The sequence below is a fragment of the Anas platyrhynchos genome, chromosome 22 (assembly GCF_047663525.1).
Source record: "Anas platyrhynchos isolate ZD024472 breed Pekin duck chromosome 22, IASCAAS_PekinDuck_T2T, whole genome shotgun sequence".
NCBI classification, from domain to species: Eukaryota; Metazoa; Chordata; class Aves; order Anseriformes; family Anatidae; genus Anas; species Anas platyrhynchos.
The window spans coordinates 4,509,643-4,530,779 of NC_092608.1; the positions used below are offsets into that span (position 1 = coordinate 4,509,643).

Genomic DNA, 21,137 nt, shown 5'->3' on the forward strand with positions numbered 1-21,137 from the left:
TATGAACTTGGACAATGTTGTAGCTTCTAGTCTAACAGCAGACTGGAGGTTCTCGTTATTCACTTTCCCTATGCAAAAAGATAAATCAGGTCTTAAAAATACTGACAGTATAGACATGGGTAACACTACTTGGCAAACCAGATAATCTAATATTCTGTTGAGGAAATCAAGGTGTGAATACTCAGGAGTGTAGGACATTAACAACAAGCTGCATGCACAAAAGTGCCATTGTATTTTCACCCATAGATAGGCAAAAATAGTAAAACTGAGTAGGGAAATGACTGATAGAAATACTTTTCTGTTATCCGAGCCTTCTGCATGTAGAATTGTCACACTCTAGCCAGGACTGAAAACAAAAAAACCACTCCCAATATTTTGTGTGTATTTGTCCTTGTAGTTGTCTGATATTTCTCCGATTGGGCGGGACCCATCAGTGTCAAGCTTCAGCAGTGCTACCCTCACACCTTCATCTACCTGTCCTTCGCTGGTGGATTCAAGATGCAATTCAATTGATCAGAAGTAAGTTGAGGATATGAATAGAAAAAATAATTCTTAGTGTATATAGTGCATTTAAGGCTATCTTTGCTATGTTTTCTGAATTTTCCCCTTCTTTTTCTGTATTTTCGGTAGTATTTTCTTTATGTAGACCTTCTCCTTATCTTTTCCAGTCACTCCGCACAATTATTTTTCCCCTTGTTTTGTAGTTTTCAGGTTTTTTATCCCATGTGCTGAAAAAACGATCTGTGTGTGTTGTTCTAGGGCCCAGTGCTTCTTTAGCAAGCAAGAGTCCCTAAGTTGTTTTTTTTTTTTTCAGGTGTCTCTTTAAAAGACCTACAACAACAACCCAGAATAAACTAGTTTAGCAAATAATGTCTTCATTTGTTTTTATTTTTCTCAGCTGTATCTGTAGAAGATACGAAATTAGGAATGAACTGGATGAAATCAGGAATAACTACTTAGTGAAAGATATAATTTGTACTTTCACTGTTTAACATCCTTGAGAGGAGTACTCCATAGTAAGAAATGTTTCTGTGTTGTGAAGTATTTGGCAAGAGAAATGAGAGAAGTAGTGGAAAACAACTTACTAGCGGTTACTGTTTATCTCCTTACAACAGAGCTTCCAGTTTTATTCAAAGATTTTGAGGGAAATGATCTTCGATATTGTACAAATGGCTCCCAATATTAAACAAAACCTTGTACCGGAGGATGAAACTTATAAAACAGCCTAGATTGTAGGTGCACTTTAAATTTAGCTGCCACATTCAGTTCTTTCGTTCTGATTTATTTTTCTCTCTCCATTTTTTTTAAAGGACTCCAGAAGCAAATTCTCGTGCCTCCAGTCCCTGTCATGAGATGGAACAGTTCCAGATAATTCCTGCAGTAGAAAGTTCCTATCTTGCCAGAGCTGGAAAGAATGAATTCCTAAATCTTGTTCCTGATATTGAGGAAATCAGACCAGGGTATGTTTCTACTGTAGTGTCATCATGGCTTCTTGAGCCCTGTCACAAGGGTTTCTGAGAGTTCTGGTTTCCTTTCCCAATTTGAGGAAGGTAAATTAAACAGGTGATTGCAAAACTACACAGTGGTCAGTGATGTAGGCTGCAAGCTGGACTGGTGAGAGTTGTCTATATTTGATCTCTGCAGTATTCATTCCCTGCATCTACTTAATGAACAAGATTTCTAGTTAGTTACATGTAATGATTTTTACTATCAAAACCATGGCTAAAAGTCACAGAAGCAGAGATCTCTGTGGTTCCTTTTTAATGTGAGACTTTTTCTTATTGAAGACAAAATTCAGCTTGCTGATGTTGTTGCAGACAAAACATATTAAGAACCACGTTCTGTACAGTGCTTTGTAGTTGATAGGAGTACTCGATAGCTGCCTTTTTTAGGGGGAAATATATTGATATTTATGTGGGTTTTTTTGTTTGTTTTTGTTTTTATTTTTCCAGCTCTGTGGTCTCAAAGAAAGGATACCTCCACTTCAAGGAACCACTCTCCAGTTCTTGGGCCAAGCACTTTGTGGTGGTCCGCCGTCCCTATGTTTTTATTTACAACAGTGACAAAGATCCTGTGGAAAGAGGGATCATAAACTTATCCACAGCTCAGGTGGAATACAGTGAGGATCAGCAGGCAATGGTAAAGGTGAGTCTCAGAGCAACTGTTTATCTTCAGAGCAGGAACATTACAGGTAGTAGTGCATCTGTAACATCCTGTGTCATCTCTGGTCTGAGGGACATGCGTTTGTTTGGAGATTTATCTGGTATCTGGTGGCTCCGCCCACAGTGTTCCCAATTTGTTCAGGGTTTCTTGTGATTTGGATGTAGTTCTACAGGAGACTGAAACTAACTGCTGTGCTGGATTGTTTGCTTTCAATGAGCAAGTATTGCTCCAATGACCCTATTTATTGTTTTGTTTTTAAAAAACCCACATGCAAGCATTCTGCAAAGAATCAAACTTAACTTTACTTGTCCATCTTAGCTGCCCTTAACGTCTCTTGCTTCAATTAAAACTGTATTTTGGAGGTGATGTTACATTTGTCTGACTAGTAACATCCTGGAAATGACCAGTGAAACTTAACGGAAAGACCTTAGATCTTTTTAGAGGTTGGACATAGTACACTTTTCCTGAGGGAGGAATTATGCATCAACTTCTGTGACTTTAGACTTAGTTATTTTAAATTGTCCTCAATATTCCAGACACCCAACACCTTTGGTGTGTGCACAAAGCATCGTGGGGTCCTGCTCCAGGCCATCAATGACAAAGACATGAATGACTGGTTATACGCCTTCAACCCACTTCTTGCTGGCACGATAAGGTAAGAGGCAGTTCCTGAGCAGATCAGCTGCAGAGCATAAAGACAGTGAGAAAGTTATAAAGTAAGCAGATAGTTCATCACAGAATTTAATCATAGTTATGAAGAATTTGACGTAATGGTTTGCCTGAAGGGGAACCAGGGGGGTGGGCAACAAAAAAATTATATATTAAAAAAAAAAAAGTCCTGTATTTCAAGAAATGCAGTGGCTGTTGCTTTGGTTTGTGACACTCTAAACATGTGTATACAGTTTAGATACGTGTGGTATGCATCATGCAATGAAGCATTTGGAAGCCACAAAATGTCTTTCAAGGTCCTTGTTATTTTACAAAATTATAAAATTTCTTAATACCTATGTGCGGATGGTTCTGGACTGCATTTTCATTCTCTTTATTGTGGACTAAAGCAGAAAATCTTGTTTCCTTCCTTTTTTGACCTTCTCCAGAAGCCTTCCCTTTAATACAAGTCACAGACATCCCCTGCTTGCTGGAGAGGTCTCACTACTGTACCTTTTAATTTCAGTAAAAAAGAAAGACAGAATTAGAAACTAAGCTATTGCTGTAGTGTCAAATGTTTCTTAACAGTGCAGTCCTTTAATAGAACCAGGCATCCTTCCAAAGGAGCACAGCAGAAGAATGAGATGTCTTTCAGATTATAGCCCTTGATATGTTTTCCTTTATAAATGTGTGAAGTAAGGACTATATGAAAAGATACTAAAAAAAAGGAGGAAGTCTGGGGAGGGAAGAAAAATAAACTTTCAGAATTCAACAAATGCTTTTTTACTTCTTTCTTGTGCAGGTCAAAACTGGCTCGAAGACGCACGGGCCAGCTGAAGTACTGAGTCCATGTAATGTTCTCATCTGTTCTCCCTAACTCGCCTTCTGATAGATAAAGTGTTACCTCTCATTTTCTCTTTGTGATTCTTGACAGTTTCTCTTGTATGTAATCCTGTGGCTTAACATCCCCTACCTTCCCAACTCCATCACATTTTCTAGATATTCTAACACTACCTTGTTTCTTTTCACTTGTGCGGAGAATCCTACTGGTAGCATGTGGCCAAACAAAAAGGGAAAAGAAAAAAAAAAGCGATTATGCACGACTCTAAAAAAAAAGAAAAAAAAAATCTTAAAATTGTTTTCCCATTCCAACTGACCTTTTGGTGTCTGTCCCACTGTCCATTGTTGTCTGTCCGGAGCACTGCAGGTTTTTCATTCAATTTGTGACTTGGCAATAGTCATCGGTTCCCTCAGGGCAAAGTGCTAATGCCAGGGCAAGATTATCCCTTCTATGTAGACAATACCCAGCCAGGAACTGCAATAGCTCCTCAGGCTTTCTGGATCCAGCCTCCGATTTAAACTCTGTTGAAAGCTGATGTTGGATAAATCTATCTGGGCAGACTGGATTTTGGACTTGGTGCAAGTTTTTGAGTTCCCCAGATCCAACAGACTAAGACATAAACTGGAAAGAGGTAGGGAACAAATCAAGAGGGGCTGGCTGCAGTGATCTACCTTTAAACTTTTGCTGTGGGGGTGCAGGTAAGCAGTGCTTGGCTTTAACTCTTCCCCGGAAACGTTAACAGTACTTGTCTGTGAGCTGAGCGGACAGAACTGGGGGAAAAATAAATGGCATCGCTGAAATATTAGATATATTCTCTAAAGTTTTAGGTGCTCAGCCTCAGATTTTACACAGGTGAAGAGTGTTGAAGATGAGGAACCAGTGTGGTCATTCCCTGTAGCGTTTTCAGGAGATCACCACAGGAGGGCAATATCTCCCCTTTCTGCTTTTAGCTCTGACTTTGGAGTTGACTGTAGCGGCAGTCCTCGCCTCTCCTGGAAGAGATTGCCACTTGTAATTGGTTTGCTAAGAAAGACAGTTCTTTGGCATTATTCTGAAATGCCTGCTTTATGCATGCACACCCCTACCTGTAATATTCAGCTGACACCCTGTCTGTCCATGGGGCAAAGTACCCTCTGCCTACAAAATGCTTTCTAGACCTTGCACTTGCAGTATTCTTCAGGGAACAGCAGGACACTTTCACTTCCGTTTGGAATAACTGTTGAATGTCTCTAATCTACCTGCTGCAATTCTCATCAGCTAACCCCCCTCCCCACTTACTTTTAATTTCAGAAATAATCCTTCCTGGAGGACGGATCAAGTAGATTCTGGTCCTGGTCAGTGGGGTGTAACATCTGGCTTCTTGGAGATCAGCTGCGTGGTGGTAGTTCTTGACCTACAATGGAAGTTCTCCTTGTGGGCAAAGCTTTACTCCTTGTCCCAAGAAAGAAAGGCAAAATGAGTTTCCTTCCTGAGAAGTGAGCTCATCTTTCTCAGTTAGGTTTTCAGGGAGGTTGGGGGCTTTTCTTTGTTTTCTTTTACTGTGTTTGACTGCTACGCTGTACTTTCTTGACTTACCTTGGGCACTGATAGGGCTAGCTGTGATCCTGGGGGAACGTGCAGGAATTTCATCCTGAGGTTCCTGTCTCTTGGGGAGATATAAAAGGGTTTTGTTCCACCATTACAGTAGGCGCATCTAGGGAAAAACAAACAAACAAAAAAATAGTTTTGTGACTCCAGCTCAGGAAGGTCATTTTGATTCAGGTCACTCATCACCAGGTCTCACCATGCCTTGGAAGTTCTGTGGCCAAAAGTATATGTGGGACTGTCATCAGCTCAGCACTTTTTTTTTTTTTAGCTTTATGAGTTTTTCATTTGATGAAGTGCAATGCATAATGGGACGTCTTAAAAGGATGGTTGGAAAAAGGAGCAGGGAGATGGAGTCTGACACTTGCTAGGACATATCCTTATGTATTTCAAGATAGTACTCAAGCTAAATCATGTGCTCATCTTGTCTCCTATGGACCTCAGATTTATTTCAGAACTGGAACCCAGAGTGAGTGTATGTCCTGGGGACCCATAATAGTAGTTTTTTTTTTCCTTCTGTTTTTGTCTTGTTTAATTGTATGTGACTCTTAATACAGTGATGGTAGTTCTTTGTTATGCAATGGGCGCTATGCACTTCCAGTGTGTGGATAAGTAAGACCACTAGAGCTGGGAGTGGGCTCCCCAGGCTGGAGCTAAGCCGATGTCAAGATGTTTTAAGAATGAATTAGGTTAATTTTAAGCACTAAGTTGTTGCTGCCACCACCACCACTGTATATAATAAAAGTGGAACCAGTCTGAGGAGGGCTAGCAATTTAAGTGGTGGTATTATGTGACGCACTGAGAGATAAAAATTTTAATTTTTATCTTTTTTTTTTTTATACTAGAAGAAAGCTAGTTTGCTAAGTCTTTGCTTTGGATAAACCAGAAAAAGAAACAAGGAGAAATAAGCATTAGATAGAAACACGATTAAGGGATCTTCCTTTGAAAACAGGAAGAGACGGATGCTTGCTTTATACAGAGCTGGAAATGTTACAGCTGTGTTGCATAAGTGTCTTATATCTAAAGACTCCAAGCAGCTTCTGATGACTTGATGTCTGTATGGATACCAGGTCATCAGAAGAACAAGATGCTATTTTTAAACATCAGTACTTCTTAAAGCTGCATAATCTATGACAAAATCAATTTTCACGTGAAGTTCAAGTGGGCATTACTATTACTGTGTCTGACGTGAAGGCACAGTTTTTCGGTATGTACTGATACATTGGTTTCCCTACTTAAAACTGGATGACTGAAATCCAAATGTTCTAAAGGAGAGCAAAGCCAAAAAAAAAAAAAAAAAAGTTGATTTCCATTCACTTCAAAGCTTTTTTGATTTAGCCTGACAACTTAAAAATGTCTGTTTAGAAGGGAAAAATATGCTAAGCTGCCTTCTCTGGACATTAAAAAACCCTCTCTTGGTTATGCTTATGATGTCCTGGAGTCAGACAGCTCTCAGGACCAGCCACTAGAGGCAAGGCATCATGCTGTGGGCCTGCCAGCCCATTGAGCATAAACACTCGTAGCAAACTTGATAGGCATTTCTTAGAGAGAGCTGGGAGTGAAGCTGTGCCATGGTTTGGGTTTTTTTATGTTCATCAGTGAATGGGAGAAGAAAATTATCTTCTGGTCCAATGAAAACCCTGTAATGTTTGATGGAGCTTCCTGGATATTTTAAAAACTAAACTGAACCTCCTATACTGTATTTTAGAAATGCACTTTAAGTACTTTTTAAAAGAAGATTCCTCTATTGTGGGATGCAGAAGGGAAGGGAATATTATTTCCAAACCACTGAGAAGTTTTTTTTTTCTTGCCAGTGTGTGATAGTCCTTATTACTGATTAGCAAGGTATTTCAAAGCAAAGACTTTACCTTTTGCTGCTTGTTACCTAATTTACAGGGATTTAATTTTATGTAATGTATTGTATATTTATACATCTGTAATTAATTGCACCTTAGATAAGAAAGAGGATTAGCTTTGGAATAACACCCATTGGTACTCTCCCATCAACTAATACTGCCTCTGCATCTTTCTGGTACACTTACACAGCCTCAGTTTGTGTTAGTTTATACTGTGGTGGTGTTTTTGTTGAACATGCAGTTGTTAACCTGCTGCTCGAAGGAAGGATACTAATGCTGCTCTGGAACGGTTTGCTGAATGTACTTCAGAATGGGTCTCTGACGTGCGCGTTGCATCTCTCCATTGTGGTTAATAACCCCAATCTGTGGTCTGAACTATACTGTATGTAGCAGGAATGTATTAATTTTGTGCTTCCTTGTTTAAAAACATCAGGTGTTCAAGAACAGGACTGAGATTTTTTTGTTCAGAAGGCCATTTATGCGCTCTAAGTATTTGAAATCTAAACTAGTCCAACACTAACCAGATGGTCGTGTCCAATGTCAATTGGAACAGTTTTTAAATTAACAGGAGCAGACGTGTATTCAGAAAACTGAGGGTGTGGAGGTCAAAACTCTTGAATTCTTAATGTTGCCAAGTTGTGGCCCGATCCTGAGCAGTACTGAGCTACCTTTTGCTCACACTGAATCCAAGGAGTAGAAGCAGAGGGAGTCTTGGATGATCAGCACTTCCCAGGATCAGTTCTTAATTTTCCACTCTGCTTGTTCATACTTCACGTGCAGTTGATTAATGTTCTTGACTTTGGACATTAGACATGCTGTTGCACTGAAACACATCCTTTTTCTTCTTGCAGTTCCCATGTCCCTGTTTAACCTCTCTGTACACAAGGTATACAAGGTATACACTGTATAAGTGGCCTTCTTGAACAAATGTCTTTGCAAACTGATTTCATCCCAGCGAAGGAGTGCATCAGCAACACTGTACATTAATTTCAGATTTTCATTTTCATATTTTATTTTGTAAATATCTGATGTTTGGAGCTTGAGTATACAAAATGTAAATATAGTTCATGTATTTGTACTAATTCTGATCCATTTGCTGTATAGCCTTAGGTGTGCAATGCAGATATTATCTAACTGTGTATGGTAACCTTGCACCACTGAACTGTTAGTGAACGAGGTGAAACAATAAAGGTACAACCAAGTGCATTAGCAGGTATAACGTGTGCTCCTTTTGTTAGGATTTCATTACTAGTTTCTTCTATCGTTTTAAAAATCTGTCCTGAGCAAGTTTATGCTCTTGTGGAAAGAAATTTGACCCCGTTCTTCAGGAGGGTGAGAGACTGTCCCTATCCTTAGTCGTCCTCTTCCCTTTGGTATGTTCCACAGCATTTCTAAGTAGCTTTTAGATGCTTTCAAAAACGTTTTTTGATTAACAGATAAAATAAGGTGGTACTCGTGGTAGTAGTGCTGCCAATGCTGAACTTTATCTGGGGGTGACTGCTAAGAATGACAGGAAATTTGTGAAATCAAACGGCCCTTGTGAGGTCCCAGCTCTGGGGACAGTCACAATACGCGAGGTCACATACGGACAGTCACATTCTTCCACTCAGTGCCCCCTCCTCAGGGTTGCTGTCCTGGGCAGTCCTTTCTGGGAGCTCCCCCTGTGTTTATAACACAGTTTTGCTGTGGTGCTGCTGCTCCTGCTGTGGCACCCCCAGGGCTGGGACCCCTCCCGGCCAGTGTTTGAGGTGCTGGCTGCGGCTGGGGCCGATTTCCCAACAGCAGTTAGCTAATTACTGCTTGGTTAGCTAATTACTGCTCCTTAATGAGAGGAGAAAAAGATCACAGCCCCCAGCCTCCCCCACGCCCCTGGGGTCAACCTCATTCCCCCCCCATTTTAGGAACCCCCCCAGCCCTGCTGCCCCTTTAACGGGGGCCTGGCCCTTTAAGGGGCGGGGCTTCTCCCTCCCTCCCCAGCCCTCAGCCCATGGGCAGTGGGGCGGGGCCTGGCGGCGGGACCCAATGGGCGCGCTCTGCCCTCGCCCCGCCCCCTCGGTGCCGCTGAGAGAGCGGGGCGGGAGGGGGGAGCCGCGCACCGAGCCCCGAGCGCTGCCGCCGCCGCCATGGCCGAGTGAGGGCGGGGGGGGGCACCGGGGACCGGGGGGGGTCCTGAGGGGGCCGTGAGGGGCCGGGGGGGTCCTGAGGGGGCCGGGGGGGCCCTGAGGGGCTGAGGGGGTCGTGAGGGGGCTGTGGGGGCAGGGGGACCCGGGCTGGGCGCTGGCAGGGTCGGGGTGCGGGTGCTGCCTGTGGGCGCTGCCGGCGGCGGCTCCCTGACGCGTTCTCCTCTTCCTCTCCACAGAGCCGACATCGCCCTGATCGGCCTGGCCGTGATGGGCCAGAACCTGATCCTCAACATGAACGACCACGGCTTCGTGGTGAGCTGAAGGCAGCCCGGCCGCGCAGCCCCTATGTCCCCCTGTGGTAGCCCGCTGGGTGCTGGGTTTTCCTTTTCCTTGTCGCCCCGGCTGTGCTTTGACCCGTTTCCAGCAAAAATCAGCCCGTGGTGCATGGCTTACCCCTCAGCACGGCTTTTTGCTGAGGCGTGCTCCAGGCTTGTCCCTTAGCAATGGGTTCCTGAGGTGCTTGCAGGGACTTGCTGCGTGTTAGAGGCTCGGTGCCTTCAGGTGGAAACAGAGCACACACCACCAGGCCTCACTTATACAATTTGTAGCCTGAGCTAATGTAACTGTTCAGCTGGCAGCTTTTGTTAATGCACTTTTATTAAGGTGTTATTAACGTGTTCCTCCAGGTCTGCGCTTTTAACAGGACGGTTTCCAAAGTGGATGACTTTCTGGCGAACGAGGCCAAAGGAACCAAAGTGATCGGCGCTCACAGCCTGGAGGAGATGGTCTCGAAGCTGAAGAAGCCCCGGCGCATCATCTTGCTGGTGAAGGCTGGAAGCGCGGTGGACGATTTCATCAATAAACTGGTGAGACAAATGTTCTAACTGCGACTTCCCTCTGGCTCTTTGAAAAGCTTCCTCTGGAAGATTTCAATTAGTTGTCAGTAATAAATTTTTAAGCTTAGACCAAAAAAAATAACGCTGATTTATTTTTGGCAGGTGCCATTGCTGGAGACTGGAGACATCATAATTGATGGTGGGAATTCTGAGTACAGAGATACCACGGTAAGCCTGCTTTCTGCCCAAAGTGGGTGAATAAAATACACTTCCCATGATTCTTTCTCCTCTGATCATGAGAACGGTTGGTCATTTCCCCGTAGGAAAGGCCAAGTTGAGTTCTCTGCAGAACTAGATCATGCAGTGTATTAAAAATCAGTTGTTGCGGTAGATAAGGACTGTTCTGCAAGTATATTTCTTATTTTAAGTTTCCTAAATTATCAAAGGATATTTTTACTGACATCTTCTAAAGAGAGAAGTCTCTTAGAAAATGTCCTGTTACAGTCTTAAGGAATAATTGAAAATCTAAGGATATTTATTGAATTGGTCTTGTGTGCTAGGAGCTGACAACATCCTGAAATACAGGTTCTGAAGTAGTACGAACAGTATTGCATTTGTTATTGTTATTTGTATTGTTATTGCTCTCTTCTGCATGACTGTGGGAAGATCCAATAAGAAAGAACTGCTGGTTTGGCTGTCTTGGTAATGAAAGCAGCAATGGTCTGGTTGTTGAATGCTCCTTTTTTTTTTTTTTTTTTTTTTTTTTTTAAAGGCCTACATATGAGCAGGCTGTAACTGTTGAAGTTACGTTAGCCTATCTGGGATGATTACATGAAAGTGTTGCACAGAAATTGGTGCTTCTGAATCTTAGAGGGGATACTGGTATTAGCCCTTCTGCTTTTGCGTTCCTGTTTTTCGATAAGTGGCTTGGCCAAGCCAGAGTTAAAAACAGGTATTAAATGAGGTTTAATACTTGGCAAGCTTGCAGCTCCACTTACAGATCTCAGCCTGTGTTTCTCTCCCACTCAAGAGGAATTAGCTTCCTATGTAGTTGTCCAGAATTGCACCTTTGCTGCATAATGAACTCAGCAACTTGGGCCTAATCTGCCTCCTCCACATCTTTGCACACAGCATGTATCACCTGGCACTATTGTGAGCCTTTTCCAGCCTCAGTACGGTGCTCTTTTCTCTGGTGGTTACAAGGAATTTGTTCTTTTGGCACGTCTCTTTTGCAAGGATCCATGTCAAAGCAATAGGAAGTTTCCTAACGTTCACTTTGGCGTACAAGCTTTCTCTGAAGTTGTCTGCTGGCATGTTCAAAGCAGAGTTGAAAACTTAATTTAGGTCTGATTTGCTAACCTTTGTTTCTAACACTCTGGCATTACAATAAATTAACTAATGTTGCTCCTCTTTTTGTTCCAGAGACGTTGTAAGGAGCTGATGAAAAAGGGCATCTTATTTGTTGGGAGCGGTGTGAGTGGTGGAGAGGAGGGTGCCCGATATGGCCCTTCACTCATGCCAGGAGGAGCCAAAGAAGCCTGGTAAGCATTTGCTTGTATATTCTTCAGACTGCTCTGCAATAATCGTCTTCTGTTCATGCTAAAAGCTGAGGGAGGAAAGGAGGAGGGACATGGGTGTGGAGAGAACAAGATATGTTGCCATCTTACTTCCTCAAGGCTCAAGATTTCTCAACATATCTGGGGTCATCCGCCAGTGCTGATTTTCATAGCAGGAAAAACTAGGTCAGGTTTGTCTTTCAGGGAATCACAGGCGAAAGTAATACCTACAGAAATCTAGAGGTAGAAATGTATGGAAAAGGAGAAAGTACTTTTTTTTATTAGTTTAGGCAAAATCCTTATTTCTTTATTATGATTTTTCCTTTTGGGCCCTGTGCACTAGGAAAGCTGTTAGCCATAAAATGGGCAGCAGTATACGTCACTGTATTGACATGAATTATTAAGGGAGGCTTCACTACATGTTTATTGTATTTTTTTTTTTTTTTTTTTTTTTAATTTCTGCCTTGCTACCCTAGTTTTTTGTACCCAAGTTAACATAAGAGTGATGTTCATATTTGACTTTATCCCTGATTGCCCATTCTCTCTGTAAAGGTAGGAATAAAAGGTGTTTTCCAGACTTTACCAGTGCTTTAGAATCTCAAGTCCCTGCCCTTTTCCTTTAGCATTTCACACCAGTAACAGCCTGTTCAAATTTGACAGCACAAAGCCAGTGACAACGTAACAGTTATCTCTGCTGCCTGGTCTTCTTTTTGCTATAAAAAGCTCTATGAAGACAGCTTCTATTTGCAACCCTTTCCTGAACTTTGTCCCCTCTATTTCATTGCACCTGCAACCCATGTGCCACCCATGCTCCTTTCCCAGTGGTCACTTTTTAGCTTGCTTCAGACCTGGTGTTCTGTAATGCGCTCTTGGAAATTTACCATGCAATGGGGAGCCTGATAGTCACAGAAGCTCCTAGTTACTGACATAATGCAAGTTACTGTATCCTGACTCACATTCATGGAGTTTATTCCCTCCTTCCTCTCCTCCTCCAGATCACCCTGGATTTTTCTTGTAGCTATTGAGCAGAATTTGGCTTTGCTTCAGCTCTGCCACTGATCCTCTCCAAATATGAGCCTGTATCATAACCTGCCTTGGTTTCCCCATCTGTAAAATGGAGAAAGTGATATTTGGACTCTTTTAGGTACACTAAGCTTGTCTGCACAATGCTTTACGTGTATGACATGGGCTGTCCCCGTTTCTTGCAGTGTCTAATTCTGGGAAAAGCATACTTTTTTTTGACATTGCTGTGTGTTGCGTGTGTCAGCCTGTCAGCATGCCCTTGCCCCATCCTTCCAGAAGGATGCATCATACTGATGGATTTTCTTTTGTGGTGTTTGTGTCCTCTGCTTACCTGTTGAGCCATATTATTTCTCCCCACAGGCCCCATATCAAGACCATATTCCAAAGCATTGCTGCTAAAGTGGGATCTGGGGAACCTTGTTGTGACTGGGTAAATATTTATTTGATACTGACCTTACCTTGTGTAGGCAGCTTGGTTGCTGAAACTAATGTATAAAATGCTAATAAAGTAGCCACTTTGGTATGTTGATTTTTCTGGCTGACTGCATTTAATTCAGATTTACTCTGAACTGAACTCTGATAACTTATCCAATACAGTGGAAGAAAAAAGTTTTATGGCTGGGTCATGAGGCAGGGAAGCAAAGTGAATCAGTGATTAGACTCAAAGCGTTTTCAGTCAGTACCTGGCTGATAAAGCTTTCTTAGGCAGAAGAAATCCATAGGTAGGTAATAAACTGTGGACATGGTGACGGCAGTGTTGCTGATGACATTTTTAATTTCTTTTTTTAATGTTTCCTGACAGGTAGGAGATGAGGGTGCTGGACACTTTGTGAAGATGGTGCACAATGGGATTGAGTATGGAGACATGCAGCTGATCTGTGAGGCCTACCACCTGATGAAAGATGTGGTGGGCATGGAGCATGATGAGATGTCAAAGGTGATTTGTAGTTTTGAGTGTCTTCCCTTGAGGCTTGGTATCCCCTGTTGATTAGGGCAACTTAAAGCTGCTGTAAGTAAGTGAAATTAATATTTCTGACATGCTTTGTGCCAAGGACAGGTGAGCTTCAAATGAGGTAGCGAGCAGCAAGCACTTAACACCTCAATGTTTATAGAAATTATCTGAACTCTCCCGATCTGCAGCAGACTTGTCTCCAGAAAGCAACTTCAAGCCAGAAAGAAAGCTAGTAAAAGATTGAGCCTTATAATCAACCAGGCAAATCTTGCCTGAAGCAAGTTGATAAGTGTGTTGTATCTTGAAAGGCCAGTTCTGCTTTCAGCCCTAAGTGCCTGTGGTGATAGCTAACAGTACCAGCTCTGCTTCTGCCTTTCCATTTGGAAATGGATGCCCTGCAGCTGTGTTTCTGGGGTGTCCTTCCAGTGCAGGGCTTCTGAGCAGTGCTGTTTCAGTGGTGCAGAAATCATTGGTAGCTGTGGTGAGGTACCAAAAACCAGTAACTGAGATATGAACCATTTCTGTAAGCATATATATGTATCCATATGCATATATGTATCAGTAAATCAGTGTGTGTGTATATATATATATTAGATACATAGTAAATTGGTGCATATGTATGTATGTCTACATATACTTTGTCTTCTCTTCCAGGTATTTCAGGAATGGAATAAGACTGAGCTGGACTCTTTCCTGATTGAAATCACTGCCAATATTCTCAAATTCAAAGACAGCGATGGCAAATACCTCCTCCCAAAGATCAAGGACAGTGCAGGACAAAAAGGCACAGGGAAGTGGACAGCAATTTCTGCCCTGGAGTATGGAGTCCCTGTCACACTCATAGGTAAGCAGGTCTTTGATCCAGCCTTGTCTTTCCTACCTGCACTCAGCACATCACACTGAGGAGCAGGGTAACTCACAGTGATCTCAGGAAAGATTCCACGCTAGGGCTTGGCCCACAGAAGAGGCTGTTACAGATGTAGCTGTTGCAGTCTTTCTGCTCTTGACTGCTGTTAACTTTGTTCTTCTTCACTGAGCCTGTTTTTACCTGGTTTCTCAAATGTTTGTAGTAATGTTACTGCACCTTTGTACGTGGTATCTTCGCATTGCTGGTGATTACTTAGTGACAGGTAAATGTAGGTCAGTGTCACGCTGAGGCAACATTCCTCTCAGTCATCCTCTGCTCTATCTCCAGCTCCCAATCCCATCATAGCCTTGAAAGTGTTTTTTTTTGTTTTGTTTTGTTTTGTTTTTTAAAGGCAGGGAGGGAAACCCCAAACCTTGTTGCTTGCACACTGCTCGATAAGTACTTCTTTTTCAGATATCTATTGAAGCATTTCCTTCTCCTTTTTGTGTGTTTCACTATAACTAGACAAAAACACAACGGCTGGACCATTTATGGGTTGAGGAGCACAGTCATTTTTACAAACAGTGGCAAACTGCTACCCTGTAGTGGTGACTGCTGTTTTTCCTCATGGCAGTTGGTTGTGGTGTTTCTTTATACACTGTGGAATGGTGCTGGGTTTTGTTTTGTGGCTAATACAGCCACTCACTGAAAGCCAAACTAAGATGATAGGAATGTATTTTGTAATTACTTTAGATTGTATCCCTAAAGTGTGTGAGAATTTACCTGTTCACATCCATACCTAGTAGTTACCTGCCCTTTTATCCAGCCTGGCCTCAGAGTTGTGACACCTGAGTTGTAATAGATCTGCAACATGTTTAGAGTGCTCTTAGCACAGGTCCCATGTGGACTTTCCTTTTGAGTAAGAAAGATAATCTCCAAAGATTCTTTGCTCTCAGACTGGCTTTATTGTTTATGCTTTCTCTACCTCCTTTTCCCTTCCCATGTCCTGCTGTATTATAAGACAAGGTAAACTGTATTCAGTGTGCTAAAGAGAGTAACTGCAATGATAGCTATGACAGAAATGTGACTGCATTGCAGCAACATATTTTTACAAAACAAGCTTTGTAAATGGTTTTAGCATTCTACTGCAGCTATAGTCTTTCAGTTGTAGGCTTGAAAAACAAAGATTTTCACTTGTGCTATTAGTATTCCCTAGTTTAGGGTTCCCGCAAAGATTAGGGTGGAGGAGCCGCTCCTTGATGAATCCTCTGCAGTGCCAGGGTAGCACTGTTAGGTAATGAGCAGTAGATAAGGAAGTATGTGTAATAACCCTTGTGCAAACATGGCCACTCTTAGGGCAGTTGCTGTGCATGTGGTTTTATTGCATAAACATGACTCTCAGACTTCTTGTAAAAGCAGCGTCATGCTGCCTCTGCTTTTTCCTGATTTGCACCCCTCCTTCTTCTCCCCAGCTGCAGAAGGAAGTTTTTGCTGAAATGGAGAGGAGCCAGCTCTGATTTTGATATGCTCAGTTAATGCCGGGAGGGTCCAGAATTCTGTGAAAATGTGACTCATGACACATTCACCTTTTTTTTTGTGTGTGTGTGTAATTTACAGCTCACTTAAAAGGAAGAAGGAAAGTTCAGTATGAAAGCTATAAAAGCCTTAATTACTTTCCTTCTATCAGACACTGGAAAAGATGATTTTTTTTTTTTCATTTGCCAACACTGTTTTCAATTGCAAATAAGTACAACTTAAAGCAGCATGATTAGGAATCAGATCAAGAGATTGGCATTCAGGCTTATTCTTTAGCAGCTGAAGATACAGCTTGGATAGCTCCTTAGCCCTGGCGAATGATGTTTAATAACCTGCTTAAAGATGTTATAAAACTGTCTTGTGGGTTTCTGGAACCTAGTGTTGTGGGCCTATCAAATTTGTTAAGTTTATTTCCTCACATAAGTTAACATCTTTGTTCAAACTTGCTGGTTTACTCTTGTTTCTAGTTATGGTTATTTTGTGTGTGTGTATTTCAAAGTACATTTAGTGTTTTGATGTGAGCTGGCATTTATGCAACAGCTTTTTATCTTCAAGGTATGTTACAAGAATTAGTGAAGTCAACAAGCCTTGTGCTGCTGTGCAAGACTATCTGCTTTCTGTGGTTAGGGAGAAGTATTAAAACAGCTAAAACCTAAGAGCTGGTGATGGTTCCTGAGGTTAAATTTTCATGTGGAAAACTTTTTTTTTTCCTTTATCATTTCAAAGCTGTATCAGACAGTATTTAACCAGGGGTTGTGGTGGCTGGCAGTTTGGCCCTCAGTAATGCAGCTGAAATAATTCATTTGTACACTTCTCATTTGTCTGCGCAGTAGCTCATCATACAGAGGCACTTTGACTGTGCATTAGGTATCTCAAATAGACCTTACTGGTGATGCTGAACTTGCTAATTGTCTGCCCTTTCCTTCCCTGTGTAAAGGTGAAGCTGTGTTTGCACGGTGCCTGTCTTCCCTCAAGGAAGAGAGAGTACAGGCCAGTAAGCTGCTGAAAGGGCCTAAAGTGACTCAGTTTAGTGGGGACAAGAAAGCCTTTCTGGAGGACATACGCAAGGTGAGTCGTCGTGCTTTGCAGAGAGCTCTGTTAAAGTAGCAGATCAAAGCAAGTTTTGGATGCAGTAAATCTTGGTGAAAAGCTCTTCTGTTTGCCTTTCATGACAAGTGTTGCCTGCTTTCAGCCATCCCATTTTGGGTTGCATAGTGGTGTCCACAGAGCAAAAGGTAGACTACATAGAGCATGTCAGTCATAAAGTTTCTTGTTCAGCTCTGTCGGAGTTCTCTTTGAATATGCGTTTTTTTTTTTTTTTAGGCACTGTATGCGTCCAAGATTATCTCGTATGCCCAAGGCTTCATGCTGCTGAGACAAGCAGCCAAAGAATTTGGTTGGACACTGAATTATGGTGGCATTGCACTGATGTGGAGGGGAGGCTGCATCATCAGAAGGTAATTGAGATGAATTGTAATTTAGTTATTGAGGGGAGAAGAGAAGGCAATTTTCTTTATGCAGTGCTAACCTGAGAAGTCTGGAGATCTTCTTGGGAAATCCACGGAGTTAATTAGCTGATAAGACACCAGGTTTTTCTAGTCAGCATTAGAGATTACCAGATGACACCAGTTTTCTGGTGGCTTAGCCGCTGTTGATCTTTGTTTTCTTTTAATCTTTCCTGATGTTTGGAATCACTCTAGCTGAGTCAAATCTTGGCACTGTAATTTTTGGATTCTGGGCCACTGTAGAAAGATATGAAATTTGATTCCTGCTTTACATGTTTCTGCCTAGTGTGTTCCTGGGAAAAATCAAAGATGCTTTTGATCGAAACCCTGAGCTCCAGAATTTGCTGTTGGATGATTTCTTTAAGACAGCTGTTGAAAAATGTCAGGTGAGTTTCCAAGGAAGAAAAGGCATAAAAACAGCAGTATAACTTCTTCAGCTTGTTTCCTTCACAAGTATATTTACACTGAAAATTGAAAAGTTAAAAAGAATATCTTTGAAACCTATTTAAATAGCATCCTTAATCCCAAAGATCTCTAACCAATCCTTAAGCTATTTACGACTGCTTTTGTGCATCTGTACTCACGTGAGCAGGAATTAATCATGATGGTTTCAAGGTATTCTTTTTTAATAGACCATACTACTCTTAAAATATCAGGATGGGAAATAAACTGTACAGTTGGAGCTGGTTGAAATTGCACAAGTGGGTTAGTATGATGAGGTGAGCTATACTGAGATCCAAATTAGAATTTTGCCAGACACCAGGGTTAGTGACCTGTCCTTCAAAAATACCTACAAATGCCTCTTGCCTCGCATTCACCAAAAAGTTGGAAAATGTTAGCGCTAAACACAGAAAAGCTTTTGCATCACTTTATTAATCATCATTCAGATATATCATGCTGCAAACCAAGGTCTTACATAATGTTGCAATGTATATTTATGCTGTGAACATCAAGATAATACAGAACCAAATGAACATTTAGTCCTTGTGTCATGGTTCTTCTCCTTAACACTAGCCAAGCTACCATTAGAAACTAAAGGTTTCCATTTTACCATTACGGAAGAGCCTTAAGCCAGAATATAACAATTCACTAGAACCACAGTGTCAGGAAAAAAATGTCTAGCCTGTATGAATACTCTGCCAGGTATCTTGTTGGTACTATGCACTTGGATTTCAGTGGTACAAAGTATAAAGCTCTGATCTGTTACTGTTGCTTGCAGTAGCACCAAAATAACAGCGTTCCAGACACCCTATTCATTAGATTTAGGTCTGTCCAAACAGTGTTGTGCTTCGAACAGGAGATGACAGGCAGAACTAAACCACATTATCTGGCAAATAAAGCAGTCATATGTTATCATTAATAATCCTTTTTATTGAATCTGAATATTCCATGCAGGTTACTAAATCAGATATACAGATGAAATAATGATTATCCACGTGTCTGTATGAAGCAATGTGCTGACCTCTTATGCCCTTGTGCAAGTTCTTGTACTGTGTGTGCTCGATTAGATGTCCTGAAAATGTCTCAATGTTTGTTCAGTATTTTTGCAACTGTGTTCATGCTTTTGGGATGCACAGATGATATTTTTGTGAAAGAACAGCATCATTACTTGAGTTGTTTGACTGCATGTAAATTGTATACCTGCACTTTTATTTTCCTGTTTGCTAACTCTGTCTTACTTGCTCCTATTTTGGATCAACCTTCTTTATGTAAAATCAAGAATATACCACTGCATTTGTTCAGATGTAGACTTTATTATAATGTGAAATAGCATATGCTATTATACTAGAATAGTTTGTGTGCCTGCGTATGCGTTTGAGCAGGCATGGATAAGTTGTTTTTTTGTTAATATTCTCTCCCCTCCTTCAGGACTCCTGGCGACGTGTAATTAGTACCGGAGTCCAGATTGGTATTCCTATGCCCTGCTTCACTACCGCACTTTCTTTTTATGATGGATACAGACATGAAATGCTACCAGCTAACCTGGTTCAGGTAGGTGCCTGAAATAACGTGGTATATCATCTATTTACTGAAATATCATCATGTTGCTGTTTAAGTACTGATCTAAGGACCATGATAGCAGTATCTCATACTCCACCATTATAAAAATATAGGCATAGATTGCTTTTGAAACCTTAAATTCAAGACAGAAAAACACTATGAAATGTCTGGTCATAGAACATCAGAGGTAGGGGTATGAGAGTGCCCAGCATATGTTAGTATTCTGTGAACTAGAGGTGATAATACAGTTGTTTAAAAAAACGTATCCTTTACCCAGTGTGTCATAAGCCAGTTCTCATACAGCCAGGAAAGACAGTTGTGTAAGTATGTGATATCTTTTTTCTTGGTTCCTGTTCAGGCCTTTCCTTTTTTTGGGGGTCCTTGGTGGTCTTCCTTGATGAAGTACCCTAACCCCTTTTATCCATATATGTGGTTGCATGTCACATAAGGACAGCTTAAGGCTACTTTCTCTTGCCAACTTTCCTTTGTTTCTTCCAGAAGTAGCATTTGTTCTTGATCAAAGATTAAAAGTTAAATGTAATTTTTGTCATGTACTACATAAATGATAATTGATTAAAGGGGCGCTCAATTAAACACAGACAATACCTCTTTTCCAAAGGAGAGTTTGTTCCATTACAATGCCTTTGGATCAAAATGCTATATAAAAAAAGTATGTATCTTTGGATTTTTGGATGTATGTGCTTGTCTTTTAGATTAGTATGCAGAATAAAATAATGCACTTGTTCTATGGAACTCTTAATTGCTAGTATTAATAAATGTTTCATTGTAGTTTTTCTTAATAATGAGAAAGTATGAATGTTACAGTATCAGAGTTGGATCTTATTTATTGATTCATATACTCAAGTCTCAGTAAGTGCAGTTTCTAGTAGTTGTATGACTGTGATATTCACGTGTCTTTTTACTTTGTTTTTGTTCTTTTTCTAGGCTCAGCGTGATTACTTTGGTGCACATACATATGAATTATTATCGAAGCCAGGTGCATTTATCCATACTAACTGGACAGGCCATGGAGGAAATGTGTCTTCTTCTGCCTACAACGTCTAATGGAAACATTTCCTTTTGAAGACAAGATACTGTAGATCTCAGATGTACCTCCTTGAACACCCCTTTTTACTGTACTGTGCTAGAACTTGTGTTTGCACACTTTTGTAATAACTTGTGGATATATTTCATATATCATATAAGAGAGCTAAATAAACCTGCTTATAAATGTATCAAGATACTTTCTTTACTCTGCTGCTGGCCAAAACTGGCTAAAATGTCTTTGTGCGGTGTTTCATAGAATACATTTTAATGTGCTAATATTTTTATTGTATTATAGTGCATAAACACATAGGAATCGAGATAGAAAAGCCTGCATTTCAATAATTGCTGAAGTGGAGAGTGGCAGACAGTGAACACAGTAACACTGCACAAGATTCCAGGGAGGTAAAGGGCTTTTTTCTCTGATTGTTTATTTGGAACAGGCAGTGGCTTGGTTCTTAAAGATTGATTCCTGGGTGTTACCTGCACACGGTGAGCTGTGTTTGCTTTCAGTGAAAGGGCGTAGGGTGGGATGGGTCACGGAGAAAATTCAATACAAATCAAGGGTGTCAAGACTGGTATTCCTGTCACCAAACAAATCTCTGTTCAGCTGCAGTTCCTA

The 21,137-nt window shown here is 41.3% G+C and overlaps 2 protein-coding genes across 15 annotated transcripts in view; both read left to right on the plus strand.

Annotated features, from left to right (window-relative positions):
* KIF1B (kinesin family member 1B) overlaps positions 1–8,298 on the plus strand; it is a 95,501-nt gene extending 87,203 nt beyond the window's left edge. For 13 of the 14 annotated variants that reach the window (XM_038166745.2, XM_038166749.2, XM_038166747.2 and 10 more), the window contains 5 exons: positions 398–519; positions 1,311–1,460; positions 1,953–2,145; positions 2,700–2,818; positions 3,614–8,298. In XM_038166745.2, coding sequence (XP_038022673.1) covers positions 398–519; positions 1,311–1,460; positions 1,953–2,145; positions 2,700–2,818; positions 3,614–3,656 — 627 coding nt within the window. In that variant the 3' untranslated portion in view covers positions 3,657–8,298. The remainder of the gene's footprint in view (positions 1–397; positions 520–1,310; positions 1,461–1,952; positions 2,146–2,699; positions 2,819–3,613) is intronic. The other variant, XM_038166746.2, reaches the window with a different exon arrangement.
* Positions 8,299–9,086: 788 nt separating this feature from the next.
* On the plus strand, positions 9,087–20,706 carry PGD (phosphogluconate dehydrogenase). Its single transcript, XM_027443206.3, has 13 exons — positions 9,087–9,223; positions 9,452–9,527; positions 9,902–10,081; positions 10,214–10,279; positions 11,474–11,592; positions 12,991–13,060; positions 13,433–13,567; positions 14,237–14,426; positions 16,903–17,033; positions 17,289–17,422; positions 17,757–17,856; positions 19,340–19,462; positions 20,417–20,706. Exons 1-13 carry the CDS (start codon positions 9,216–9,218, stop codon positions 20,534–20,536), a joined length of 1,452 nt encoding a protein of 483 aa, XP_027299007.1. The 5' UTR covers positions 9,087–9,215; the 3' UTR covers positions 20,537–20,706.
* Positions 20,707–21,137: the final 431 nt, after the last annotated feature.